Consider the following 27,322-nt stretch of genomic DNA (forward strand, 5'->3'; position numbering starts at 1 on the left):
TGAGCTCACAATATTTTGGTAAATGTTTTAAGAATAAAGAATGTTCCCCGAGGTGGGTTCGTAAAGTAATGATGCAGACCAGAAGAGGGAAAGAGTGAGGTGCTATCACGAGATTGTGCAGTTTTTGTCACTATAAATGAAACATGGTTGCACCACTTTGACTCTAAAACACAAGAACAATCAAAACAGTGGAAGCATCATCTTCTGGGATACAGGAGTGATTGTGGCTGATTTCCTGGAATGAGGTCACTATCAATGGCAAGTTCTATTCTAACTTACTGAGAAGTTTCCACGAGGAACTGAAGTTCAAGAGACGTGTGAAATAGGCCAAAGAAGTCATCTTTCACCAAGACAACGCATCGATGCACAGTGTTTGTGACTCAGGAAAAAGTGTGCAACTGTGGGGTCGAGCTGTTACAGCATCCACCCATCTCACTGATTTGGTGTTATTGGACTATTTTTTATTCCAAAATCACACACTTAAAAGGGCAGGATTCAACAGAGAAAATGCTGCGATGGGTTCAATCAACAACTGGTTTTAATCAAAATATTCTGAATTTTATTTGTTATGAAACCTAGTGGATTATTCTGAAAAGTGTGCTGACTTAAGGAGACAACGACGCTGAAAAATAAATGGGTTTTTGCAACTTTCCAACATTCCTTCTATCTATGAGGCTAGAAACTATTCAGCCTCCTCCTCTTGCATTTTGTGTGTGTGCCAGGAGATGGTAAAATCATCAGAATATATGTATGTTTTTGACAGTGTTTTGAAGATTCTGAGTTATGATAATGATTCTAATTGCAATGTAGTGCTGAAAGTTGATCCATGTGTCACTCCACCCTGGAAAAATGACTGAGTGAGTATATTCCAATATATGAACTTAAAATTTTTTTGTTTTTGGGGAAAACTTTGAATTACCGTATTTTCCCATGTATAAGACGCACCTTTTTTCGAAAAATTTGGGGTCTAAAAACTGGGTGCGTCTTATACAGTGGTTGTAGATTTTTTTTTTTACTTGCATTTCCTGCTTGTTGTCTTTGCGTTCATTGTTTCGCACTTGTTACTGGTATATTAGGTTACGTTTCGCCACGTTCTGCCCAGAAATGGCTCAGAAAAGATTTTCGCACAGTGCTGAATTCAAGTTAAAAGTGATCCAGTTTGCAAAAGTGAATGGAAATCGTGCTGCTGAACGTAAGTTTGGTCCTCCTCCAACTGAGAAAACAATCCGAGACTGTCTCTAAATAGGCCTACAAGGCTGGGACAATTCATGTTGATGATTAAGCTTCACACCAGCCAGAAGATAAATAAATTCAATACTGTTTATGTGCATGATCTGTGATGACAAATTTCCCTGGAGGATGCTGTCATCACAGATCATGCACAAGGGTTCTGGGACTGTAAATGGCTTGAGAGCTTATGTATTGGGGCAGCTAGCAATACTATTAATAGGGATAGAGGTGTACATCTACACCCCCTCCTGGAAACCGTAGTTCTTGGACGTGATGAACGGTTTCAGCTAGCGCACTCCTGAGCCATTTCCGGTCCCCGTGCGCAAATGGAAAAAATTCCAACCATAGAACCGTGTGCCGTGGATCTGCTATTTAAGGATGTGCCGCACAGTAGACATATGCTGCTGAGGAAGGAGACTGCTGCCTCCGAAAGCTACAGCAAATTTTATCGCTTTTAATTTCTATTTTTATTGTAAATATATATTTTATACTTATTTTATTGTAAATAAAGTGTTTTTAGTTAGAGTATTGAATTTATTTATCTTCTGGCTGGTGTGAAGCTTAATCATCAACAATCCGAGACTGGCTACGGGAAGAAGAAACCCTACTGAAAACTCCACCGCAGAAGAAGGCCATTAGAGGCAAGTCAGCAAAATGGCCTGATTTAGAGAGGGAATTGAAGATATGGATTGAGGAGCAAAGGGCAATTGGAATTCCTGTGTCCACAAAGATGGTTCAGCATGAGGCAAGAATTGCTGATGAAAAAGAAGTTAGTGATTTCAAAGGAGGACACAATTGTGCTTTAGGTTCATGAAACGGAATGGACTAAGCATGCGTACACGCACCAGACTTGCCCAAACGATGCCTGAAAGCTATGAGCAGAAGGTCCTTGAATTTCATTGTTTTGTCATTCAATGTCGGAAGACATCAGTTTGAGTTGGGAGAGATTGCAAATATGGACAAAGTCCCCCTTCAATTTGATGTCCCAAGTAACAGAACTGTTGATAAGAAGGGGGTGAAAACTGTAACTGTGAAGACAAGTGGACACGAAAAGAGCCACTATACAGTTGTTCTAGCTTGTTGTGCAGACGGAACCAAGCTGCCTCCTATGCTGATTTTCAAACGCAAAACAATGCCAAAGAAGACATTCCTCGAGGAGTGATTGTCCACATTCATGACAAGGGTTGGATGGATCAGGATGGGATGAAGATCTGGTTTGAGAAAGTTTGGAGCAGGAGACCAGGTGGGCTCTTATGCAAACCTGCCCTTTTGGTGCTTGATCAGTTCAGGGTGCACACAACAAAAAATACAAAGAAGATTGCTGCAGAGCAAAAAACAAAACTTGCTGTCATACCTGGAGGCTTGACATCCAAGCTCCAACCACCTGATGTCAGTATTAACAAACCTTTCAAAGCTGCCATGAGAGGCGAATGGAACCAATGGATGAAGTCTTCTGGGGACAATATGACACCAGCAGGAAGAGTGAAGAAACCAACTATACGAGAAGTTTGTACCTGGGTGAAAAGATCCTGGGATAATTTCAAGATTGAGATTGTTGTCAAGTCATTTAAGAAGTGTGGCATTTAAAATGTCATAGATGGAACTGAGGATGAGGCAATATATGAAGACAGTGATTCGTCATTAGACACAGATGAGGACAAGCTAATGGATGGGAATTTTGACAGTGATGAGTTGTATGAATTTTATGATGAATAAAACTTGAGTTCAATAACTTTATGTAATACGTTTTTTTTTTTTCAAATTTCAGGCCCCAAAATTAAGGTGCATCTTATACATGGGGAAATACGGTATATGTGGCAATTGATCTCGGAGTCCCAAGGAATGCAAGTCTTGAAGAAAGTGATGGTGCTAGGTGGCATCAAAAGCTTTCTCTGTATCTAAGCATATCATGACTAAATCCTCATTTCTTATGAAAGCAATCCATATGTTCTAATGTGGACCTGTTTTTCTGAAAACCCGACTTTCATCAGTGATTGAGATTCTACGTGCTGTGTGAGTCTGTTCTGTATAAGAATTTCTAAAATTTTTCATAAGTACGGATGGGATGGTAGTTTTGTCATTTATATTGATCCTTATCTGGTTTGGAAATGCTAACATTTTGAGGAGCTCAATCAAATTCTGAAGCCAGATAGAGCACAGTACTCACAGATTTAGAGAATAATCAAGGTTAAGCTTATAAACATTTTTAATGAAATGTTAAAAAGCATTACAATAAATGAAATAAAACTATAGTCTTTTTCTTTCTTTTTCATTTGCTTTATTTATTTTTTTCCCATAATGACCAGGAGCTACTGTAATAAGCCTAGCAATAGGCTGTCAACACATGGGCTTCCACCTTCCTTGGCAATGCTTCTACATGGTAGCAATATTTAGAGGAAAACATTTACCGTGATTATCAGTTATGTCCAAAGTTCCTTAGGGAAAAACTTAAATGGGAATGGAAGAAGTATATTTTTAGAAATGTTGACTGTGATTTTAATAGGTTTGTAATAAATTCTTAATCAAGATTTTACCTGCAATAAAGCCTATTTGCTGACAATAATCTTCCTGAATTTATGTTTATTTGACACGTTTTCTTGTAAACTGCCAACAGTACACCTGCAGGCAGGTAACATTTGCTAACACTATATTTGCCAGATAACAGATCTAGACATTACCAAATATAACACAGATAACTTAATCATTTACATTTCATAAGATATGACGAGTAGAGTCCGAAATTAATTCCCCATATTATAGTGTGGGTAATGACAGCAGTACCATGACTTTTTGGAAACAAAGTTTTGTTGTAACGCAGGACCAATCAGTGCACATCATTAATCAAGATTTTACAGAGAATAAAGCTTATTTGCTGACAATCACATTCCTGAAGGTATGTTTACTTGACACGTAAACTGCCAACAGTACGCCTGCAGGCAGGCAACATTTGCCAACACTATATTTGCCAGATAACAGGTCTAGACAATACAAAATATAACATAGATAACTCAATCATTTACCTTTATAATCTATTGTCAGGGAGACAGGGAATATATTATGCAAAAAGGATAGGTGGAACAGGACCAGGGTATATCTGTCAGGGGCAAAAGTTGATGACATTGAAGGGCAGATATCATTAAGGGCACAAAAGGTGATGTTGTACACGTTGGCACTAATGACCTTAAGAGTCTGCAGATTTACTTAACAAGTACAGGTCAATGCTGAAAAAAAAAAAGTCGTGAGTTACGGTTAAATTTGAAAGAAAGTATCTGCAATTCTGCCCAGACACAATAGGAGGGAGTATATCATGAGAGCCTTGTCAATCAATTCAGCCCAGGAGAGATTATGTAAGACTAACAGGGTAGAAATTTTTTCAGTGTGTCTGTGCTTGCTACCAGGAGAAACTGCCTCTATAGTGATAGGATACACTTAAGTAGAAAGGGTGCAAGAATATTTATTGATGCTATCGAGGCAGTGTTAGGTGGGTCGGAAAACTACTAGATGGGGGGGAGGATTCACAGATTAAAGATTAACGGTAGCCACAGTTAGAGGCAAAAGTGATTCTTGCACTGCTTCTATTGTAATGAGCAGCAGCCCAGAGAGCAAGTTGCTGGGAGCCACCATGGAACAAGTAAATACATGGGCTGTGTTAGGGTAACTAAGAGTAAGAACAAGTGCATGTGTACTTGCACTTGTTTACTATACTTTATTTTTTTTACAATACTTCTAGCATTAGTGAACAAGTACACTAATGCTAGAAGTATAGTAAATAAAATTGATGAATTTGAAGTGCTGATCAAGACATCAAAGGCAGATATTGTTGGGATATTAGAGACATGGTGTCACAGATATAAGGCAGTGCAGAATTGGAATTTGGGGAGTACAATGTGAACAGAAAGGACAGACGGAGTAGGAAGGGAGGAGGGGGCTATGCTGTTAGTTAAGAAACACAAAATCTAAAAAAGTGCACCCAGTTGACATGGGTGGACAGTGCAATGTCGAGTCTGTGTTTGTTGTGACATAACCACTGGGAAAGAGAAAATGAGTAGGAGTATGTTATAAGCCTAATGACTGATGAGTACAATGAACAGTTGTGCAGAGAAAAAGAATGGGCCAGTAAAGCAGAATGTCTTGTAATGGGGGATTTTAACTTTCCAGATATTGATTGGAATTTGTGGGATGGTCACTCACACGTTAGTAAGACTTTTGTGGATTTATTGCAGGATTGTTTTCTATAGGAACATGTTCGAGGGGTAACCAGAGGAATTACTCCCTCTGGTTACCCCTCGAATCTACCTTTGATCTGATTATCAGCAGTGATGATGCATGGATTTGGAATTTCCAGATAAAGGAACCACTAGGTGACAGTGATCACAGTGTACTGATGTGGGATTTACTTAAAGATGCAACTACCATCAAGGGTAAAGGGAATGGTTTTTGTTTTCATAAAGGTGACTACAGTGATCTCAACTGACGTTACCAACAGCAAATTCTAAGTGGGAAGCCATCAGGGAATAATCTTGGAGGCTACAAAGCTTTTCATACCAACTAAGAAATACTGTTCAAGGTTAGGCCAAAATGGATGTCGGATCAATTAATGAGGATTGTGGCAGAGAAGAAAAATGCATGGGATGCATATAAATTATCAGGCCTATGGCAGATATAAGCTGGTCTGTAATTAAGTCACAAAGGAGGTTAGGCAGCCAAAGGCAGATTAGGAGAAATCTTTGGCAAAGGAAAACAGCAAAGAGTTCTTTACTTATGTAAACTCTAGAAGGGGATGAATCAGATTTGCCCACTTAACATAGATGGTTTGACTACTGATGATCCTGCTTAAGCAGGTGATAAATTGAATGAGTATTTTGCATTGATTCAGTAGTCACACATGACGAGTTATTCAAGGAGGGGAATGCCAGAAGTTTATCAAACTCTAACAGGAAGCTAAGTGATTTTGTAATAACTGAGAGCAAAGTGGAGGAGAAATTGTTGAAGATAAACATAAAAAAAGCAACTGGGGTGGATGGAATATATCCAGTTATAATGAAGGAGGCAGCAAGGGAAGTAAGAAAACCCTTATAACTAATTATGAGAGCATCTTTAAGTCAGGGGAGAACCCCATGGACTGGAAATGTGCAAATATATCCTCAATTCACAATGGGGGTTTTCAAAGGGTGACAAATTATTATAGGCCTGTTAGTTTAACTTCTGTTCCAGGGAAAATAATGGAGTCACTGGTTAAAGAGGTGATACAGGATTACCTAGCAGTAATAGTTCAGACACAATATGGGTTTGTTAAGGGGAAATCTTGCCTGACAAATTTGATTGGATACTATGATGTGGTCAAAATGGAAATGGATGCAATAAATAATTTTGATATCATATACTTGGATTTCAGTAGAGCTTTTGATACTGTTGCACATGGAAGACTGCTGTACTTATTGCAGCGATATGACATTAAGGGCAAGTTACTGCAATAGATAAAGGGTTGGTTTGGTTTTTTTAGGAGCATTAGCAACTAAGGCCATTACACTGGGGATATGTGGTGGCCATTCCCTGACCTTTCCGCATCCTCCGTATCTGGTGGTCACGGGCTCAAACCCCGGTCTAATCAAGAAGCATGTGCTACGCACTGTTGGTCCTGCCCACCAGGCTACGGAGGCGCCATGGATAAAGGAATAGTTGAGTGAGAGATGACAGAGAGTGGTAATAAATGAACACTGCCTTACGTGGGCTAATGTTATTAACGGGGGTCCCCCAGGGTTCGGTGCTGGGCCCATTGTTGTTTTTTTGCATTCATCAATGATATTGATGAAGGTATATCAGGAAAGTTAGGCAGATGGGCTGAGAAGTGGCAACTGAAGTTTAACATTGACAAATGCAAAGTACCCCATTTCTCTTTTGTTACTGATACCCCCATATGGGTATCAGTAACACAAGAGAAAAGTACCAACTGTGTGGTACTACACTCGCGGAGGTGGGGAATGAAAAAGACCTGGCGGTATTGTGCAGTCAGATATGAAGTTTTCTGAGCAGTGCAGACAGGCGGCTGCCAGATCAGGTAATGGAGTTTTGTCAATGATATATAGGAATTTTGCTAGCAGGGATAAGAAGGTGATTGTCCCCTTGTATAAGGCAATGGTCAAGACATACCTTGAGTACTGCATACAGGTCTAGAGGCCTCATTTTGGAAAGGATGTAGAGTTGCTGGAATGAGTAAAGAGAAGGGCAATGCGATTGATGAATGGAACAAAGGATTGATGTTACCAAGAAAGGCTTAAGTTCTGCAAATTGCAGCGTCTGGAGACTAGGCACCTGCGAGGTGATCTCATCGAGGTGTATAAGGCCTTGAATGATTTGAACAGGCTCAATGCTGACCGGATACTTTTGCTTGCTCAGATTAAGAACCCGAGGGGGCATAGATTCAAATTAAGGAAAGACAGTTGTAGAATAGATGTGTGGAAGTTTGCCTTTTACCCAGCAAGTAGTTGATTGCTGGAACAGACTTCCATTTGTTGTTGTTGAAGTTAATAGCTTAAATAAATTTAAGGTTGAATTAGACAAACATTTGGAGTGCCCGGATGGGTTAAATGGGAAGGTTTTTTTTTTTTTTTGGCTGATGGTGTATAACTTGCTTTCTTGCATCTTATGCCTCAACTAATGCTAATAAGATATGAGTAGAGCCTTAAATTAATTCCCCGTATTATAGCGTAGGTAATGACAGCAGTACCATGAGCTTTTGGAAACAAAGTTTTGTTGCAATGCAGGTGCAATTATTGCACCTCATTAACACTATGTTTATATAGGATGGGACGAACTGTGTCACCTGAACATACTCTTGTCCACATCGAACAATGAAGCGGTGCCAAGGTATTTTACAATGAGAGGAAGCTGACTCTTTAAAAATTACAGCTGTGAGTTACAAGCTCCGAAAAAGCGATAAGTGTTTGCCTTTTTATTTACATAATTGTTATTTTATATTGTACTTAATACGTAGTCTTATAGTTATAGTTACGCTGGTTATTTTTATTTTAATTTAGATAAAGAGTTTTTGTGGATTACTGTACTACTTAATATATGTAAAACAGTTATTTCATTTGAATCTTGCAGCCATTGTTTTTGTATATAGTAGAAGAGAATTCAGATTTTTAATTGAGGTAACTGGGTAGCTCTAATGTATAATTACATAGAGTAATATGCTTCACTGTTTCTATTAGATAGCGTAGTATTGACATTTAATTAATTTAATTTATTGATCTTATTAATTTAAAATAGCATACCCCAAACTAGAGCAGCAAAGCAACAGGCACAAAGTGGCAGGAGTGCTGTGACTCGGGGGAGAACTGAGGGTGGCAATTCTCCAATGCATCACAGCCTAAACAATGTGCAACTTGTGAAATGTTTGCTGAGCTCTCTGGAACGGAGCATGATATTGCCATGGGGGATGACTTTGTGTGTGCGCTTGATGTAAGGAGTGTAAAGACCTATACTTTTGTATAGGTCCTTACACTCTTTAGGCCCATAACAACTCAGCGTTGTTATGGGCCTATATAAGAGTTTGAAGGACAGGGTGGATGCCCTCAAAGAATCTAAATCAAGGGCCCATCAAGCTCTCAGCTGCCCACATCAACGCCAGAGATTGCACTTGGTCATTATGCAACAGAGCGGCAACCCCCACAGGAACTAGTAGTTGTTGGTGACTCTATTGTCAGGGAAACGGGGAACATGCTTTGTAAAAAGGATAGGTGGAACTAATAGTATAACCCCTCCTCCGTTCCTATCCTGTCTATCCTTTCTGTAGATGTACTTCCGAAATTCCAGTTCTGTATTCCTTAGATGTGTGACACCACATCTCTGATATCTCAACAATATCTGCCTTTGATGCTTTGAGCAATACCTCAAATTCATCAAATTTATTTACGAAATTCCTAGCATTGGGGTACATGCAAGTATAAATGCGTGTATCTAAATTATCTTTTTATTCAGATTTTCAAGCAGCTCTGAATAAATTACATAAAGGTTCTAGACAATATGGCAAAAAAATCAGTTTCACAAGAACAAAAGAGTTATGGAATTCATCATCATCATCATCAGCCATTTTCAATCCACTGCAGGATGAAGGCCTCTCCAGCAACTTTCCAGTTCCTTCTGTTTTGAGCACTGGCCATCCATTTACTACTCAAAAACTCATGAATTTCATCTATCCATCTCCGCCTTTGTCTTCCAGGTTTTCTTCTAGCTCCTCTTGGGTACCATTCTGTTATTTTCTTAGTCCATCTGTCATCATGTCTTCGAGCTATGTGTCCTGCCCAAGACCATTTTAGTTCTTTAGTTTTGATAAGAATGTCCTTTACTTGAGTTTGCTGCCTAATCCATGTGTTTCTCTTCTTATCTAACAGTCTGATTCCCAATATAATTCATTCCATTCTTCACTGTGTAGTTCTTAGCTTCTCTTCCATTCTTTTGGTGAGTGCCCAAGTTTCACTTCCATAAGTCATGGTGGGGAGTATACATTGATTCATTATTTTACGTTTCAGACAAACTGGGATATTGCTCTTCAGTATGTGACTATATTTCCTGAATGCTATCCATCCAAAATTTATTCTTCTCTTGACTTCCAGCCATTTATCATTATTACAGCTAATAACTTGTCCCAGATAAGTATATGACTCCACCTTTTCAATTACTGCTCCTTCAATCATTATTTCCCTTTCCGTGGCATACTTGTTCATCATTACTTTTGTTTTAGCCATATTCATCTTTAGTCCAAAATCCTTACTAACTGTGCATAACTGATTAAGATTTTCCTCTAATTCTTTGGGATCGTGGCTTATGACCACAATGTCATCTGCAAATCGTAGATGGTTTAGGTACTCTCCGTTCACATTGACTCCTTTCTGCGGCCAGTCTAATCTTCTGAAAGCTTCCTCAAGGGCAGCAGTAAACAGCTTCGGAGATATTGTGTCTCCTTGTCGAACTCCTTTCTTGATTTTAAATTTGCTACTGTCTTTGTCTAGTCTAATAAAGGATGTAGCACTCTCATATATTTTCTTCAAAATCATAATATATGGAGTATCTATGCCTTGTCTTTCCAGTGCCCGGAACATTGCCTTATGCTGTATGGAGTCAAACGCCTTTTCATAATCCACAAACGCCAGGCATAATGGTGTTTTATATTCATTTGCTTTCTCCATTAGCTGTGATATTACGTGAAGGTGATCCATAGTTGAGAATCCTGTCCTAAAGCCAGCTTGCTCTTTCGGTTGATTCTCATCAAGTATTCTTTCTAATCTGTTAGTAATGACCCTTGTGAACAACTTGTAGATATGGGATAACAAGCTAATTGGTCTATAATTTCCAATTTCTGATTTATCTCCTTTCTTATGCAGCAAAACTATGATTGCATTATTCCACTGCTTAGGCATCACACCTTTTCTAATGCACTTTGTGAAGAGCCTTGCCAGTTTTTGTGTTATGTCTCTTCCTCCCAATTTTAACAACTCTACAGTAACTTCATCTTCCCCTGGGGCTTTCCGGTTCTTCATTTTCTTCAATGCATGTTCTACCTCATCAGGAATGGAATTAGCAGAGCCAAAAATTTAGTGTAGAGAAAAAGAAGGGGAAAAAAAAAAAAAAAATTGATTATCTGAAGGGAGGGAAATTGTATGAAATACAAATTTATTGCAATGCAAATCTTTTAAATCAAATTCTATTCTGTGATGAAGATACTTCCCCATTAATAATACTATAAATCATCATAATGATTGAATTTGGGGTTTATAATATCTATTATCATTATGTAAAGAATCGCTCTATTGTGGTTTAATCAAATACCAAATTTCATGATTGTGAGAGTTCGCCTGACCTACAAGAATCCTGACCCACTTTAGGCCATTCTCCCCCTCTTCTTGTGGGGGGAGAAAAGCACCATTACATATAATTTTTTTTTATGTAATATCATTTACTCAACTTAATTTTAACCAATGGCAAGTGAAAATCTGAAAAAGTAACAGTACTGCAAAGAAATCGAATACTGTATGCATGTGTTTCATCACAAATGGACCACCGAAAATTTTAGCAACAATTTTAAGTAAAACTTTGAGAGTTTTATCTAAAAAAAATCGCATATCTGTGTCTTCTGTTTTGTGAATAGAAGGTCTTAAAATTATGCAATTCATTTATAGACATCATCCATTTATTGAAAGGGAGGTAATATTCTAATAATTCCAATGAAGAAAGTCTAATAAAAAATAATGATATTGCAATTAAGTTCAATGCCTATTATGAAAAAACTAGTATAGCAAAAAAAAAAAAAAAAAAAGTCCTACTATTCACTAATATTTTTAAAATAAGTTAATAATTCAACCCATTTATGCCATCAGAAAGGTGAATTAACCACCAGACATATAAAAAACACGACAATCATTATTGCAAAATACTACAAAAAATAAAGAATATTTTCTGTTTAATAAAATAACTTACTATCTTGCAATTCATTGTTAGGTGTTAATACATTGGAGAGAGTGTCACCATCTACAACACTGTTACCATCCTGCAATATAAAAAAAAAAAAAAAAAAAAAAAAAAACACACACACCTTAGTTGAAATTCATTTTTTATAGGCTGATTTATTCTGTTCAAGAAAAATAATAATTTAATAAAAAATATCAGTTTAATAGCCCATAAAAAATATACAACTGAATACATAACAAAGGCTTCTTATATGGCAGTTTTTATCCACAATAGTGAAGTGGTTTTTCCATTTATCAGTCATTTGAAAAGGTTTGGGTTAGAATCCTGTTGGAATTCTTAAAGTCACTTTAATTAGTGCTGCCATTAGTTGACTTCAGGCAGTGGGAGTAGAGTTCCCTCATGAATTATTTGGGGTTTTTCAGCCTATACAACATGATACAAATTGACCAGTAAACACATGCTTGTACACATATAATACATAAAGTACAATAATGTATTAGATGCTAATGTGATATATAAAACTGATATACACAAATTAAAATTACTGTACTACTTTTTTTTATAAAAATGTCTATTACTTTCTGCATTTAACATTCTGTAATACAGACTGTTAAAAGCAATGGGACATAGTACAAAAAAATTAACAGAAATGTGTTATATAAAAACAAATAATAAATTAGTAAAAGTTACAGAAACAGACATATGCAAACACTGTCTGGCCACTTCATTAGGACTGATAGTACATGTGAACTGAAGCATATTTATGCAAATGATGACAATAATACGGCATAAGATATATGTGCATGCCTGTAACAAAGATATGTGGGGAGCACTCCAATACAGATTTATGGGGCAGTAATAGCAATACTGCCTTTCCTTGTTGTTAGTGAACCGAATGCAGTAGTAGTGACAGAACTACAGAAAGGCAAAATTTTCAACAGCTTTAAACAAGGTATGATCACATCACTGGTACGTATCTATTAGGTGTTAGTAAAAAAAGAGTTTATCTTGTAGTTTTCCAAGACAGACTGCCAGAAGAAATAGGTTTTCTACTAAGTATAGGGTAGTGGAATGAGGTATCTAGACTTTTTAAGGCAGACTATTATCAATACAATTTTCTGATACCTTCAATGTAAGAACCTTGTAACCCATTTGCACTTGTGCTGTGCTGAAAACTTTGCACAATCGACATGCAGTTAGCTGTTGCTGTTTGAGAGTTATTGGTTATAAAGAAACTAAGATTAGGACTGCAGTATCAGCTAATATGCAACTGTCCCACATCTACTTAATATCTTACTTTGTCAGGGTACTATGATCCAGAAATATAATCAGATGTTTCTAGAGGTTACATTAGTTCTTAAAATTTATATGCAATACACATAGCAACTGCACATGATGTTATCACCATCAAAGTCTAAATGCAAAGCATTCAGGTAAGTAATACTGTTGAAGTCCTAGACCTAAATGGATGTTAGATGAAACATTGAGACAAGTGGCAGAGAAGATAAGTGCATGGGATGCATATAAATTATCAGGGACGCCAAAAGCCTATGGTAGATATAAATTGGTCTATAATCAAGTCACAAAAGAGCTTTGGCAAGATATATGTGCCAAAGGCAGATTGAGAAGTCTCTGGTAAAGAATGCAAAGAAAGGCAGCAAAGACTTCTATGCTTATATTAACAATAGAAGGAAGAAAGTGAATCACATTGGACATATTAAGGCTGATATATTTCATCAGTATCATTAATAAATATTGAAAACAACAATGAGCCCAGCACTGAACCCAGGAGACTCCACTGATAACACTAGTCCACAAAAAGTAGTGCCTATTGCTAACTACTCTGTCTTCTTCTTCTTCTTAACCATCTCTTTATCCATAGCAGTAATTTTCCCTTAATGGCACATTGCTCCAGTTTATATAGCAGTCTTTTATGTGCAACAGTATCAAAAGCCTTCCTGAAATCAAAGTATGTAATAAAAAAAAAAATATTTCTGCACCCAGTTCCCAGGTCACTGCATCATAGTAACCTATCTGATTGGTTAGGCAAGACTGCTCCTTAAAAAATCCATGCTGTGACTGCAGTATAATTGCATTCCTGCCCAGATGGTAATGCATTACTTCTTTAACCAGTGACTACATTTAAAAAACACAGTTCTGACTTCCATCAATATGCTGGAAGTCAGAACTGTGTTCCTCAAACCATTCCTGCACAACAAGTGTCAGATGACTCAGCATATTGTCATCTTGGAAGACACCATCGCCATTCAGGAAAAAGTGTAACATAGCAGAGTGTATGCCATCAGCAAGCAGTTAACGATAGCGGAGACCACTGATACATTGTTCCACATGCACCAGGGGTCCAAGTTCCTTACAGTGAAACATGCCCCACACCATACAACAACCTCCACCGGCCTGCACTTTTGATACCATGCATGATGGATCAAGAGCCTCATATTTTGGATGCCAAATCTGTACATGACCATCCACGGTGTGGAGTAAATAATGACTCATCTGACCAGCATACCTTCTTGCAGTATTCTAACGTCCAACTTGTATGCTCTTTGAACCATACGAGTCTTTTACGCCCATGACCCTTGATTAGGAGAGGATGCTGTAGGGATCGTCTCCTGGTATAGCCCATACATGAGAGAGTGCGATGCATGGACATGGCATATATTGTTCCGGGTTGGCTCATGTTGTATTGGGTAGTCAACTCTTCAACAGTGCTGTGCCTGTTCGCCTGTACGAGTCGTCAGACCCGGTGCTCACCTCTAACTTCAACATTTCACTGACCTTTGCAGTTTTGCCGTCGGATTGTTGTTTGACTACTTTGATGCCAGTACTTGTACATTTAACTATGGCAGCTCTTGAACACTCCGCCAGTTCAGCTGTTTGGGAAATTGAGGCACTAGCTCATCGAGCTCCCACAATCTGTCTTTTATCAAAATCCGTCGGGTTGTTGTTTGACTACTTTGATGCCAGTACTTGTACATTTTAATTATGGCAGCTCTTGAACACTCCACCAGTTCAGCTGTTTGGGAAATTGAGGCACCAGCTTATCGAGCTCCCACAATCTGTCTTTTATCAAAATCCAATAAATCCTTCCTTTTACCCATCACACTCAGAATTTTACTTCCTACTGAACCACTGACACATTATCTATGCTACTTAGGTCGACTAACTGCACACTCTTGTGCCTCATGTGGCGAACGGGTCGCATTCAGTTTTCATAGGGGTGGTCATAATTCAGTGATCACTCAGTGTATATCTTAATTATGTGTAGATATACAATTAGGGTATAATGCATGTAAATCTTATGGACTAAGGCCATAAGATTTACATGATTTTGATTCTGTTCTCACTGAATTGAGTAAATTTCTCATTCTCATAAAGAAAACCTGATCTGTTTTGCTCCATTGCTTTGACAAAAGTTTTCATCAAACCAAGTTACTATGCAATGGTGGTAATAAAACTTTACCAGGAGTAATCAATGGTTTGTTTGCAACAAGAGAGAGACTGTTAGAGATGAGTCATTAATTAACCTAAATGCCCTCTTCTGAATGGAATCTAGAAGCCTGAGAGAGAGAGAGAGAGAGAGAGAGAGAGGTTTTGGGGACACAGCCCCAGATATGGGAACAATATTCCATGGTAGGGCAGATTAGTGATTTGTACAGAGTGAAAAGCTGTTTGGAAGAAAAGTAAAGGCGAGAGCGAAAGAGAAAACTAGGTTTTTTAGATGCAGAGGAAGTAATATTTGTAATGTGCTTGTGCCAAGAGTGATTAGAAGCCAGGGTAATCCCCAAAAAATATATATCACCTTGGCTAGAAATTGGAGTGCCACTAAAGATAAGCATAGGAGCAGAATTCTTTTTGCAAGATATAAGATAGGACTGAGTTTTAGAAGGATTGAAATCAACTAAGTTGTCTTTGTCGCACTGAAGAATTACCTGGAGATTGACATTTAAGGAATTGATAGCAGATATTTGAGAAGTTGAAGCTGATTGAACAGGGCAAGGTTTCTCAAATTGGAATTCAATGTGCTGTGATCGGCAAAACTATGGAGAGGATTTCTGGTCAATGGAAGAAGGTCATTAATATATAAGAGGAAAAGAGTGGAGGAAAGAACTGAACTTTGGGGGATACCAGCATTAGTGAAGAAGTTAGAAGATAGAGAGCCATCTACCATCATCTTAAGTGAGCGGTCAGAGAGAAAACTGGATAACCAATTACAAACAACAGTTGGCAAACCATAAGATGGAAGCTTGTTTAGAAGACCTTTATGCTAAACACGATCGAAAGCCTTTGAGATGTCAAGAGCAACTGCTTGTGATTCACTGAACTTTTCCATTGAATTTGTCCATAAATGGGTAACATAAGCCAGAATATCACCAGTGGATCGACACTGATGGAATCCATAGTGGTGATCGTTGATCAGACGGAATGTTTCTAGGTAGTTTAAGAGTTGGCAGTTAATTGGTTTCTCCATTACTTTAGAAAGAGTAGAAGTAATTGCAATGGGACAATAATTGGATTGGAGGGATTTGTCACCCTTTTTTGGAATTGGCTGGATATGAGCAAATTTCCAAGCAGAAGGAAAAACACCTTTGGAATAAGAAAGTAAAAAAAGCGGTAAAGAACAGGAGTAAGTTAAGGAGCACAAGTTTTGAGAACAAGTGAAGAAATACCATCAGGACCTGGAGCTTTCTTAGCATCAAGATTGGTCAAAATCCTTCTAACATCCTTTTGACAGAAGAACACAGGAGGCATTGAATGGAGCGTGCTGGGAGATGTTTCACCAAGATCCTTCTTACATGAGTTGGAAGGAAAATGGGATGCTAGCAGGTCAGCTTTATATCCTTAGCTGAAGTGACAACAGAACAATCTGGTTTTGATAGAGGTGGCAGCAGAGATGGGCAAAATTTGCAGCCAATAGCTTTGACAAGAGACCAGAATGCTCGGCTACCATTAGGGCAAGAAGCAAGTTTTCTACTCTTAGCCTGTTCAAAATCTACTCTGACTTGATTAATAACTGCTTTACAATTGTTACGATCTCTGGTGTAGGCAGAAAATGAAACCGAAGAATTAACAAGCCAATTACAATATGGAACATTCTCTTCTTGAACAACCTTAGCACATTTATTTGAAAACCAAGGTTTAGATAAAGGATGATATTTTAAGGTGGAGTGTGGAATAAAGGATTCAATTCCTGCAAGAATAATTTCACTGACATGATCTGAGCAAATGTCTTATCTCTAGTGTCCTATTCACAAATAAAGCAGCAAGTATAGCCAATTAGTAGGCCTAATAAAAAATCATCCAATTTAAAGTCACTACAGATATGCCAAGAAAACTGCTCATAGTTCATGCTTGTCAAGAGAAACTTCATGTTATCATAGATTTCTTTCATTTGGGCAGCATGTGCTAAGGGCACTGCTAGTATTGTGTTTCTGTTATGGAGCAACACTGCTTTCAAACTCGCTTTTAAGGAATCGATGAATAACTGCCATTCAGCTGGACTGTGCAGGTATTATCCCAGACTTTCCATTAGAGAATTTATATCACTGCAATAAACCAAACTGCCTTCTTGAGAAAATAAATGTGTAAATGCTTGCTGACATTTATGAAAATTGTATATTTTGATGTGCTTAGGCAGGAGATTCCATCCTTTCAGCATAGAAGCAGCCAGAAGTTCAGCTTGATTTTTAGATAAGTTCAGATTATGAACAAGATCATTTGGTTCCTTTTGAGATATTAAGTGTGGTTCTGAGGATGAACATGTCACTTCATATGTGGGATTACTAACCTGCAGGTTTCCTCCATAGTCATTCTGAGTCTCACCATCAAACTCAAAATCATCTGGTTCACCTTCGTCTTCATCCTCCAAACTGTAAGTTTCTGGTGGTTTAGGTACAGGTAGTTCATCACTCCACTGTCAAAAACAGGTCTTATAGCTAATGATATATTTGGATATTTTATGGTATGTCTAGATTTGGATGTAATCCCTGAAATGTTTGCTAAACAAAAATAATCATCTCTAGAATAATCTCTTGGTTCCCTCCAAATTATAAGAACTGCAAATGGCACATCATGGTGAGATCCATTTAACCAGGCAGTAATTTAACAAAACTGAGGGCACCTCCGTAGCCCGGTGGGAAGGAGCAGCAGTGCGTAGCACACGCTTCTTGATTAGACCGGGGTTCGAGCCAGTCACCACCAAATATGGAGGATGCGGAAAGGTCAGTGAATGACCACCGCATATCCCGGAGCAATATGGCCTTAGTTGCTAATGCTCCTAAAAACCAAATAACAAAACAACAAAAAACAAACAAAACTGATACAACAGAAATGAGGGGCCCAAGATCAACCCTGTTCACCCACTTTACATCTTAAATAAAGTTTATAAGCTCTTTTAACCAGAGGAGTGAAGTTTTGTTCTTGTTATTTAAAAGTTAGTCACCTCATATATAACAAAAACTATTAGGATGATTTATGACGTTATGAAAAAAATCTTGGGTTCTAAATGCACAGACACACAAAACTTAAAGAAAAGGATTACAAACAATAATGATGTTAGCCAAGTGATGTTCAGCACACAACTGAGAGAACAGTCTACTCTGCAGAAGTCAGCAATATTATGTCAGGTCTGAACTTGTTTGAACAGTCATATGCTACAAGTATAGAGTTTAACGGAAGGCTTGGCCTCTCAGGCGATACACAGCACACAGACAACCCTTTCCACACATTTTGTAAAATCACACTATTGTTTCATTACTGTATTATTTATATAACAATGTGTGTCACAAAAACTGTGTGATAGAGAAATTTTATTTGTATTTTTTAATTCAGCAGGAGAAAAAAAAAAAGAACTAGCAAGAAATGTTCATGTGACAAAATGTGTGCTGACTAGTGTAATTTTATGATATTATGCTGTGCACCCATCATTTTGATATTTTTAAAAACAAATAAATCATTATAGGTAATAGCATGATGCACAAGTTCTCACATGTACACCCAGTTGAGATTTGAGACAAAGAATCACAATATCGTGGAAAAGGCCTCTGAGGTTGGGCAAATTCATATCTTAGCAATAAATAAACTCATACACAAACCATAAGAATAAGTATTTTACTGTAACTGAAAATTTACAAATTAAAATAAAATAAATAAAATTACTACACTATGTATTTACAAAAACTGATATTATAATAAATAAAATTATGTACATTGTGAAAACATTAAAACTGTAATAAAATCCTTGCAATAAAATATACTAAAATAAACCAGATTAAAAGCGATAAAAACCTGGAGCTTTCGGAAGCATCGGCTTCCTTCCTCAGCAGTAACAAAACTTCTTGCAACACTTCCTTATATAACAGGCTCACGGTCTGAACTGGAAGCGTAAACAGTTCAGGAGCATGTCAAGCAAAACCGTTCATCCGTACTTAGGACAATGGTTTCAAACAGAGGATGGATACGCATACCTCTGTTCCTATTCATGATATTGCTGTCGGATGAACAGATTCGTAAGCTCTCGAGCCATTTATGGTCCCAGAACCCATGCGCTCGATCCACAATAACCGCATCCTCTGGGGAGATTTGATGCTGCCTCTCCCAAAAATGCTCAGCCACAGCAGACTTGTTGTAATCAGCAGTTTTTATAGCATTTGCATGCTCCCCCAGACAATCCTTGAGCCGCCGTTTTGTCTCGCCCACATAACATTCCCCACAATCTGGCCATTTTATCCTGTATACCACTCCACTACTCAGGTCCTTTGCTATTGGGTCTTTTACTTGGGACACAACTGTGTGCAACCTCCGCCCAGGAAGCTGCACACAACGTGTTTTATAACCACGCAAAATTCTCGCTAGATGCTCAGTAACGTCCGGATAGTAAGGAATGAATAGCCACAGGAACAAACGGTTCCTGACAGTTGGATTCTGCTCCTCTACTAAATCTGTCTATGATCCTCTGGGGGTATCCGCATTTTCTAAGGTCTGCTGTGACTCGTCTAATTTCACATTCTTTGTCCTCAGAGATAATACAGTGTGACCCTGCTCTATCTAGTAGAGCTTTTACCACACTATTCTTATGTTGTCCAGCTTGTGCTGAACTATAATGGGTGTACGGGCCTCTGCACATAGGTTTTTTATACACTGAAGTTTCAAGCCTAGGGTCTATCCTAGAGACAAGTACATCCAAGAATGGACGGGTACCTCCTGTCTCCACCTCTGAGATAAATTGTATAAATTGGGAGAAGCTATTAAGCCAATGGAGTGCATCATCCTCTCTCCCCTTCTGGACCACGGTAAAGGTATTATCAACACACCTCTTCCATTTCTTTATGGGAAACTGACATCCACCAAAAACCCTGCCCTCTATCTCCTCCATGGCCAAATTGGCCACTATGGCGCTAATGGGAGATCCCATGGCTGTACCGTGAACCTGTTTGTACATAACACCTTGGTACACCATAGTGGTGCTGGCCAGACAAAGTTCCACACCAGAACAAATATCCTCTACATTTAAAAGTGAAGCCTGCCATTATTTTGAGCCAGGTGAAGAAAGTATCTCCGAATCTTAACTTTAGTGAAAGAAAAGCCTTGAATGAACTGAGAAGAGACGATGGAATTGTGGTTTTACCTGCGGACAAGGGCAGATCGACGGTTGTCCTAAACAAAGACTATCACAAAAAAGCATTGGACCTTTTACAGAACAATAATACGTATAAAGTTACTCAGAGAAACCCATTGGTTGGCCTAGAGCGGCGCATTAATAAACTGGTATAGACTTGGTTAAAGGCAAAGAAGATTTCCATGGAGACCTTTTGGTTCTTACATGCTACTGGATGCTAACTCCCCAGGTTCTATGGACTTCTGAAAACTCATAAGACGGAAGTCCTTCTCAGGCCCATCGTATCATTTATAGGAAGCCCCACATATGCTTTGTCAGGGTACTTGGCTGAATTGATTTTGCCTATAGTGGGTCAGTTCAACTATGTCATAAAAGGCAGCAAAGAATTTGTGGGTTTTGCGAAAGATTTGATTGCAAATGAAAATGAGAGCATAATTTTTTTTAATGTTGTGTCACTATTCACATGCATTCTAATTACACATGGAATATATTGTGTTAGAAAACCATTGAATAATGATGTCTCTTTGGGTAATAGATCACTTTTAAATGTAGAGGATATTTGTTCTGGTGTGGAACTTTGTCTGGCCAGCACCACTATGGTGTACCAAGGTGTTATGTACAAACAGGTTCACGGTACAGCCATGGGATCTCCCATTAGCGCCATAGTGGCCAATTTGGCCATGGAGGAGATAGAGGGCAGGGTTTTTGGTGGATGTCAGTTTCCCATAAAGAAATGGAAGAGGTATGTTGATGATACCTTTACCGTGGTCCAGAAGGGGAGAGAGGATGATGCACTCCATTGGCTTAATAGCTTCTCCCAATTTATACAATTTATCTCAGAGGTGGAGACAGGAGGTACCCTTCCATTCTTGGATGTACTTGTCTCTAGGATAGGCCCTAGGCTTGAAACTTCAGTGTATAAAAAACCTATGTGCAGGGGTCAGTACACCCATTATAGTTCAGCACAAGCCGGACAACATAAGAATAGTGTGGTAAAAGCTCTACTAGATAGAGCAGGTTCACACTGTATTATCTCTGAGGACAAAGAATGTGAAATTAGACGAGTCACAGCAGACCTTAGAAAATGCGGATACCCCCAGAGGATCATAGACAGATTTAGTAGAGGAGCAGAATCCAACTGTCAGGAACCGTTTGTTTCTGTGGCTATACATTCCTTACTATCCGGGTGTTACTGAGCATCTAGCGAGAATTTTGCGTGGTTATAAAACACGTTGTGTGCAGCTTCCTGGGCGGAGGTTGCACACAGTTGTGTCCCAAGTAAAAGACCCAATAGCAAAGGACCTGAGTAGTGGAGTGGTATACAGGATAAAATGCCCGGATTGTGGGGAATGTTATGTGGGCGAGACAAAACGACGGCTCAAGGATTGTCTGGGGGGAGCATGCAAATGCTATAAAAACTGCTGATTACAACAAGTCTGCTGTGGCTGAGCATTTTTGGGAGAGGCAGCATCAAATCTCCCCAGAGGATGCCGTTATTGTGGATCGAGCGCATGGGTTCTGGACGAGAGCTTATGAATCTGTTCATCCGACAACAATATCATGAATAGGGACAGAGGTATGCGTATGCATCCTCTGTTTGAAACCATTGTCCTAAGTACGGATGAATGGTTTTGCTTGACACACTCCCGAGCTGTTTCCACTTCCAGTTAAGAACATGCGCCGACTGAACCACGTGTATAAGTACGGTGAGCCTGTTATATAAGGAAGTGTTGTAACTGCTGAGGAAGGAAGCCGATGCTTCTGAAGGCTCCAGGTTTTTATCGCTTTTAATCCGGTTTATTTTAGTATATTTTATTGCAAGGATTTTATTACAATTTTAATGTTTTCACAATGTACATAATTTAATTTATTATAATATTAGTTTTTGTAAATACATAGTGTAGTAATTTTATTTATTTTATTTTAATTTGTAAATTTTCAGTTACAGTAAAATACTTATTCTTATGGTTGGCGTATGAGTTTATTTATTGCTAAGATACAAAGAATCACAAGCAGTGAAATGCAGAAGAAATGAGGTTGTCTCTGGAGTTATTCTTTGGGCTAAACTATTTTAATAAGTAATTTGTCTTTTAGAATCTCACTTGAAAGTGGTGATATATTTCAATACTAAGGTTTCTATACTCTAAGGTTGGGTGCCTGTTTTTTGTTTATAGTGGGATGTAACTTGTTTTTTGAGTACTAAAATTCATGATTATAAGTAATTTTATTGTCATACATGTGAAGTACTTTGAAAAAAAATAAAATAAAATAAAAAATAAAAAAAAAAATATATAAAAAATAATAATAAATAAAATAAAAAACATAACCAAGCCCCTTCTTATATTTAAAGTTATCAACTTCAAAGGTACAGTGGACACTGTAGTCCTTCTATTAAATATTGAAAGACAAATTATAACCAACGGCACTTGACTTTTTTTTTTTTATTATCATCATTTTTTTAAAAGAACATTATCAAAATGATTTTATCAGCAACTGCTTGTAAATTTCATTGTACTTGAGTTTCTCAATTGTGCTTCTCATTACGAAATTTTTAACAACAGCCAAAGGGGATAAAGAATAAATAGAAATAAAATAATATAGTTAATGAAGTAAATAAAAAAGGTTAATTATGTAGATAAACTGACAAAAGTAGGGATGCAATGATGCCAAATAAGCAGACTACCAAGAGACAGACACACTCAGATTCTGATGTTTTCTTTGATAATCCATGCATGTTTCGATTTATTGTTCGAAAATATGAAAACTGGTGACTGCCAGGTCCTGGGTTCACTGCTGTTTTTCTAGGCATCCTATTTGTATAATGAAATATGATATTATAGTGTACTGTATGCAGGGAGAGAACACCTGAAAGAAATATCTATTATAATGAAATAAACATATGAAACTATGGAGCACACAGCCAAAATAGTCTATGTATTCCAGTTGAATAATGGTTAACCCTGGTACAGAAATAAATAAAATTTATATTAGCATTAGTATAGGCAAATAAGGAAAAAAAGCAAGCTTATACAGCATTTAAAAAAAAAAGAAGAAAAAAAAAAAGTTGTTTAGTGGAACAAACAACTTGCTAACTAAAGGCAAACTTCCATACATTTATTCTGCAACCCAGTCCTTCCTCAATTTGAATTTATGTCCCCTCATTGTGCACAATCTGAGCAAGAGAAAGAATCTCATCAGCACTAAGCCTGTTCAATCCAATTAAAGCCTTAAACACTTTCATCAAAACACCTTGCAGGTGCCTAGTCTCCAGATGCTGCAATTTACAGATACGAAGCCTTTCTTGGTAAAAGCAACCCTTTAGTCCCCTCACCAATCTCGTAGACCTTCTCTCTATATGTTTAAGCAGCTCTATAGCCTTCTTAAATTGAGGCCTCAAGACCTCTATGTTGTACTCAAGATGTGGCCGTATACAATGGGATAATCACCTCCTTATCCTTATTAGCAAAATTTTTGTATATCACTTGACAAAATGCCATGAGCTAGCCTAGCTGCAGTGCTCAGAGAACTTCACACCTGACTGCAATTACTCCCAGGTCTTTTTCTCTTTTCACTAACCTGAGTGTAGTTTTACACAGTTTGTATGTTTGCTGGTTACTGCTACCCGTACATACTACTTTGCATTTGTCAATGTTAAACTTCAATTGCCATTTCTCAGCCCATCTGTCTAACCTTTCTAGATCTGTTGCAGTAGCATACCATCATTATTGTCATTAACTACCCTGCAAACATTTGTATCATCTGCAAATTTGGAGACATTAAACCTGATATGCCTTCATAAATATCACTGATAAATGCAGAAAACAACAATAGGCTCAGTAATAACATTAGTCCATGAGGAGCAGAGTTCACTGATTACCACTCTGTCTTCTCCCATTCAACCATCCCTTTATTAATAGCAGCAATTTGCCCTTAATGTCACACTGCTCCAATATGTACAGCAATCTTTTATGTGCAACAGTATCAAAAGCTTTCCTGAAATCCAAGTATATGATATCAAAATTATTTTTTGCATTCAGTTCCTTTGTTACTGCATCACAGTATTCAAATAATATTTTCCCTTAGCAAACTTATCAAAAGCAGCCTGAGTGTGAATAGAGCTTATGCTGAGTCAGAAATTATGCCTGGCCAGCATAGAATTTGTGTGGTGTGAGAGTTAGTCAGAAGCAAAGGTTGATTTGATTATGGTTTTTTATGGTGCAAGGGCAACTAAGGCCATGATGCACCAAGTCCACAGGAGCAAAGGACAAATGACAGTGGGAGTAATCCACAGACCAGAAGACTGTGAAGAATATGATGAGTGTCTATATGCAGCTGGAATGGGAAAGCAAGCGTGACTGTCTTATTATGGGAGATTGATTGGAATAAGTGGGAGGGAAACTCAACAGGGGAAAACTTTTATTACATAAACTAGATGATTATTATTTGTACCAGCATGTTAGAGAAAGTGCTAGGGAAGAGAATATTCTTGACCTCATCATTACTAATGATTCGGATGACATCACAGGGCTTAAAGAACAGGAACCATTGTCAGGAAGTGATCATGCAATTGGAAGATGAAGAAAGATGATGCAGTAGTTAGAGCTAAAGGCAGGGGTTTTAACTTCAAAATAAGGGACTTTGACAGTTTAACCCTAGAACTCCCATGGTGGGCCAAAATTGCCTGCAGCTTTTAATTCTTCCTGTATCTCCTAAGTTTTCACTGAAAAATCTCTAAAATAAGTGCAATTGTAATTTAAGGTATATATTTCATTGTACTATAACTGCATTTAAAATAAACTTACTTTTTCCAGAAAAACAGGTATATATATTTTACTGTGGGCAATTTTGCTAAGCATTGGTTAAGAGAGCAAAGAATGGGGACAAGGAATTTTTCATGTAGGTGAACAGAAGGAAGAAAACAGCAAATCAGATTGGACCCTTGTACACAGGGTGTGAGAAAGTCAGACAACCCAGCTGATGTTACGAACGAATTGAACAGGTACTTTGCATCTGTCTTTACTGACGAAAGACCATTCATGCTGAGAAGAGGCTAAGCAAGTGAAGCTGAGCCACACGAAATTAGAGATGTCGTAATTACAGATTGTTTATTAGAAAAAATTTTGAGCATAAAGGCAAGTAAAGCTCCCAGAATTGATGGCATATACCCTGTACTTTTGAGGCAGAGCGTGAGGGAGTGTACTGAACCACTGAGGTTAATTATGGGGGCATTTTTGGATTCAGGTGAGGTTACTTTGGAGTGGAAAGTGCCAATATATCAGAAATACATAAAGGCGGTTCTAAGAGTAAAGTTAGTAACTACAGACCGATTAGTCTTAATTCAGTGGTAGGGAAAATCTCAGAAGCAATGATTAAGAGTAGAATCTAGTGACTGATATGGCATTCTGAATAACACACTACGTGGTTTTGTTAAGGGAAAATGTTTAACTTTTTTTTTTTTTTTTTTTGACACAGTTACTCAAGAGCTGGATGTAGGGAACAATTCTGACATAGTTTATTTGGATTTTAGTAAGGCATTTGACTCAGACCTTCATGAAAGGTAATTGTATAAGCTGAAACATGTTGGGATTACTGGAAAAATTCTAAGATGGACTGCTTGGTGGCTGCAGGGCAGAAGGTAGTGATTAATGGATATCCTTCAGGTTGGTGTCAGTCAGAAGTGGGGTCCCCCAATCATTGTGGAACCCCCACTTCTGTTGTTTCTGATTTTCATAAATGAAATCAATGATGGGACAGAAGGCTTTATGTCAAAATCTGCAGAAGATGCAAAGATCAGTAGAATAGTTAATGACCAGTACCATGCAGTGCTTCTTCAGGATGACTTGAACAGGCTGCAAGAATGGTCAGAAAAGTGGCAGCTTTGCTTTAATGCAGCAAAATGAAAGGTCTTACACTTGAGGAATAGCAGCTCCAAAATAAATTATACACTTGGTGGGGTTGAATTAAAAAAAGGCTTCCTATCAATATAGTTCACTGAATGTTTTTTTTGTGGACAGCAGTTCGCATTAACTCTAAATTATCATATTCTCACTTTGAGTAGTTAATATGTTATAAATTCTTTTTAGACATTTTAAATATTAATTATTCATATGATTTTAGTGCGTAGTATTTTTTAAATGTTCAAAATGTTGCAGTCTTGATTTTTAGGAGCATTTCTCACAATACCAAACTGTTTCTTCTCTGTCACTACATACTGCACAGTCTTTCAAATTTGGAATATCATCTTTGATCACAAAATGAGGATAAACATTTATAAGGCACTCTAGATTTCTAAAATGAAGGAAAACAACTTCTGTTTGACGTTAACAATTAAATATAAACATATGGCAGTGTGCTTTAATTATGACACATTATCTACGTATAGTGGAATCGTCACAACAGGAATGGCATCATACAGAAATCATAGCATGGGTTGGTTAAGTGGAGAGACCCTGTCTGACTAATATCTTAGCTTTCAGTCAGAGAGTAGCTGACTGTTGAAACAAACTACCATCTGATGCTGTGAAAGTGGGTAGATTGAATACATTTTAGTAAGAATTACACCTATTATTAGATGGGATAGATGAGATGGGTAGTTTTCTTTTTTGCCTAATGATGTGTAATCTTGTTTTCTTGCCAGTATTACTACTACTACTACTAATAATAATAATTAGAACTAATTATTATTATTATTATTAACAGTAGGCAGAACTATGGGAGGGCAAGAGAGGGGCAGTTTCTTGGGAAAATACCCCACTGGAAGCGAACCCTAACAAACAACCTTGTGGGGGGGGATCATAATGCAGTTTTGTAATCAGCACTATACAATCCATACCCTGGTTCATAAATTGATGTTTAAGGTCCTATCTCTGTACGTATTATACATCTTTATAATGTCTTAAAACAAAACTCAAAATTAAATAGTAACAAACTTGAAACACCGCATGCTAAAGATTATCTATACATTTCACTGACTACTGTAGAATGGAA

The 27,322-nt window shown here is 37.8% G+C and overlaps 1 protein-coding gene across 1 annotated transcript in view; it reads right to left on the bottom strand.

The window, feature by feature from the left end:
• chb (CLIP-associating protein) overlaps positions 1-27,322 on the bottom strand; it is a 1,004,436-nt gene that overhangs the window by 110,255 nt on the left and 866,859 nt on the right. Inside the window, exon 34 of the mRNA XM_090388867.1 lies at positions 11,710-11,779. Within this exon, the coding sequence (XP_090244993.1) occupies positions 11,710-11,779 (70 nt within the window). The remainder of the gene's footprint in view (positions 1-11,709; positions 11,780-27,322) is intronic.

This window comes from Mastigoproctus giganteus, chromosome 14 (genome assembly GCF_048544385.1).
Source record: "Mastigoproctus giganteus isolate SK-2022 chromosome 14, ASM4854438v1, whole genome shotgun sequence".
Lineage (NCBI taxonomy): Eukaryota > Metazoa > Arthropoda > Arachnida > Uropygi > Thelyphonidae > Mastigoproctus > Mastigoproctus giganteus.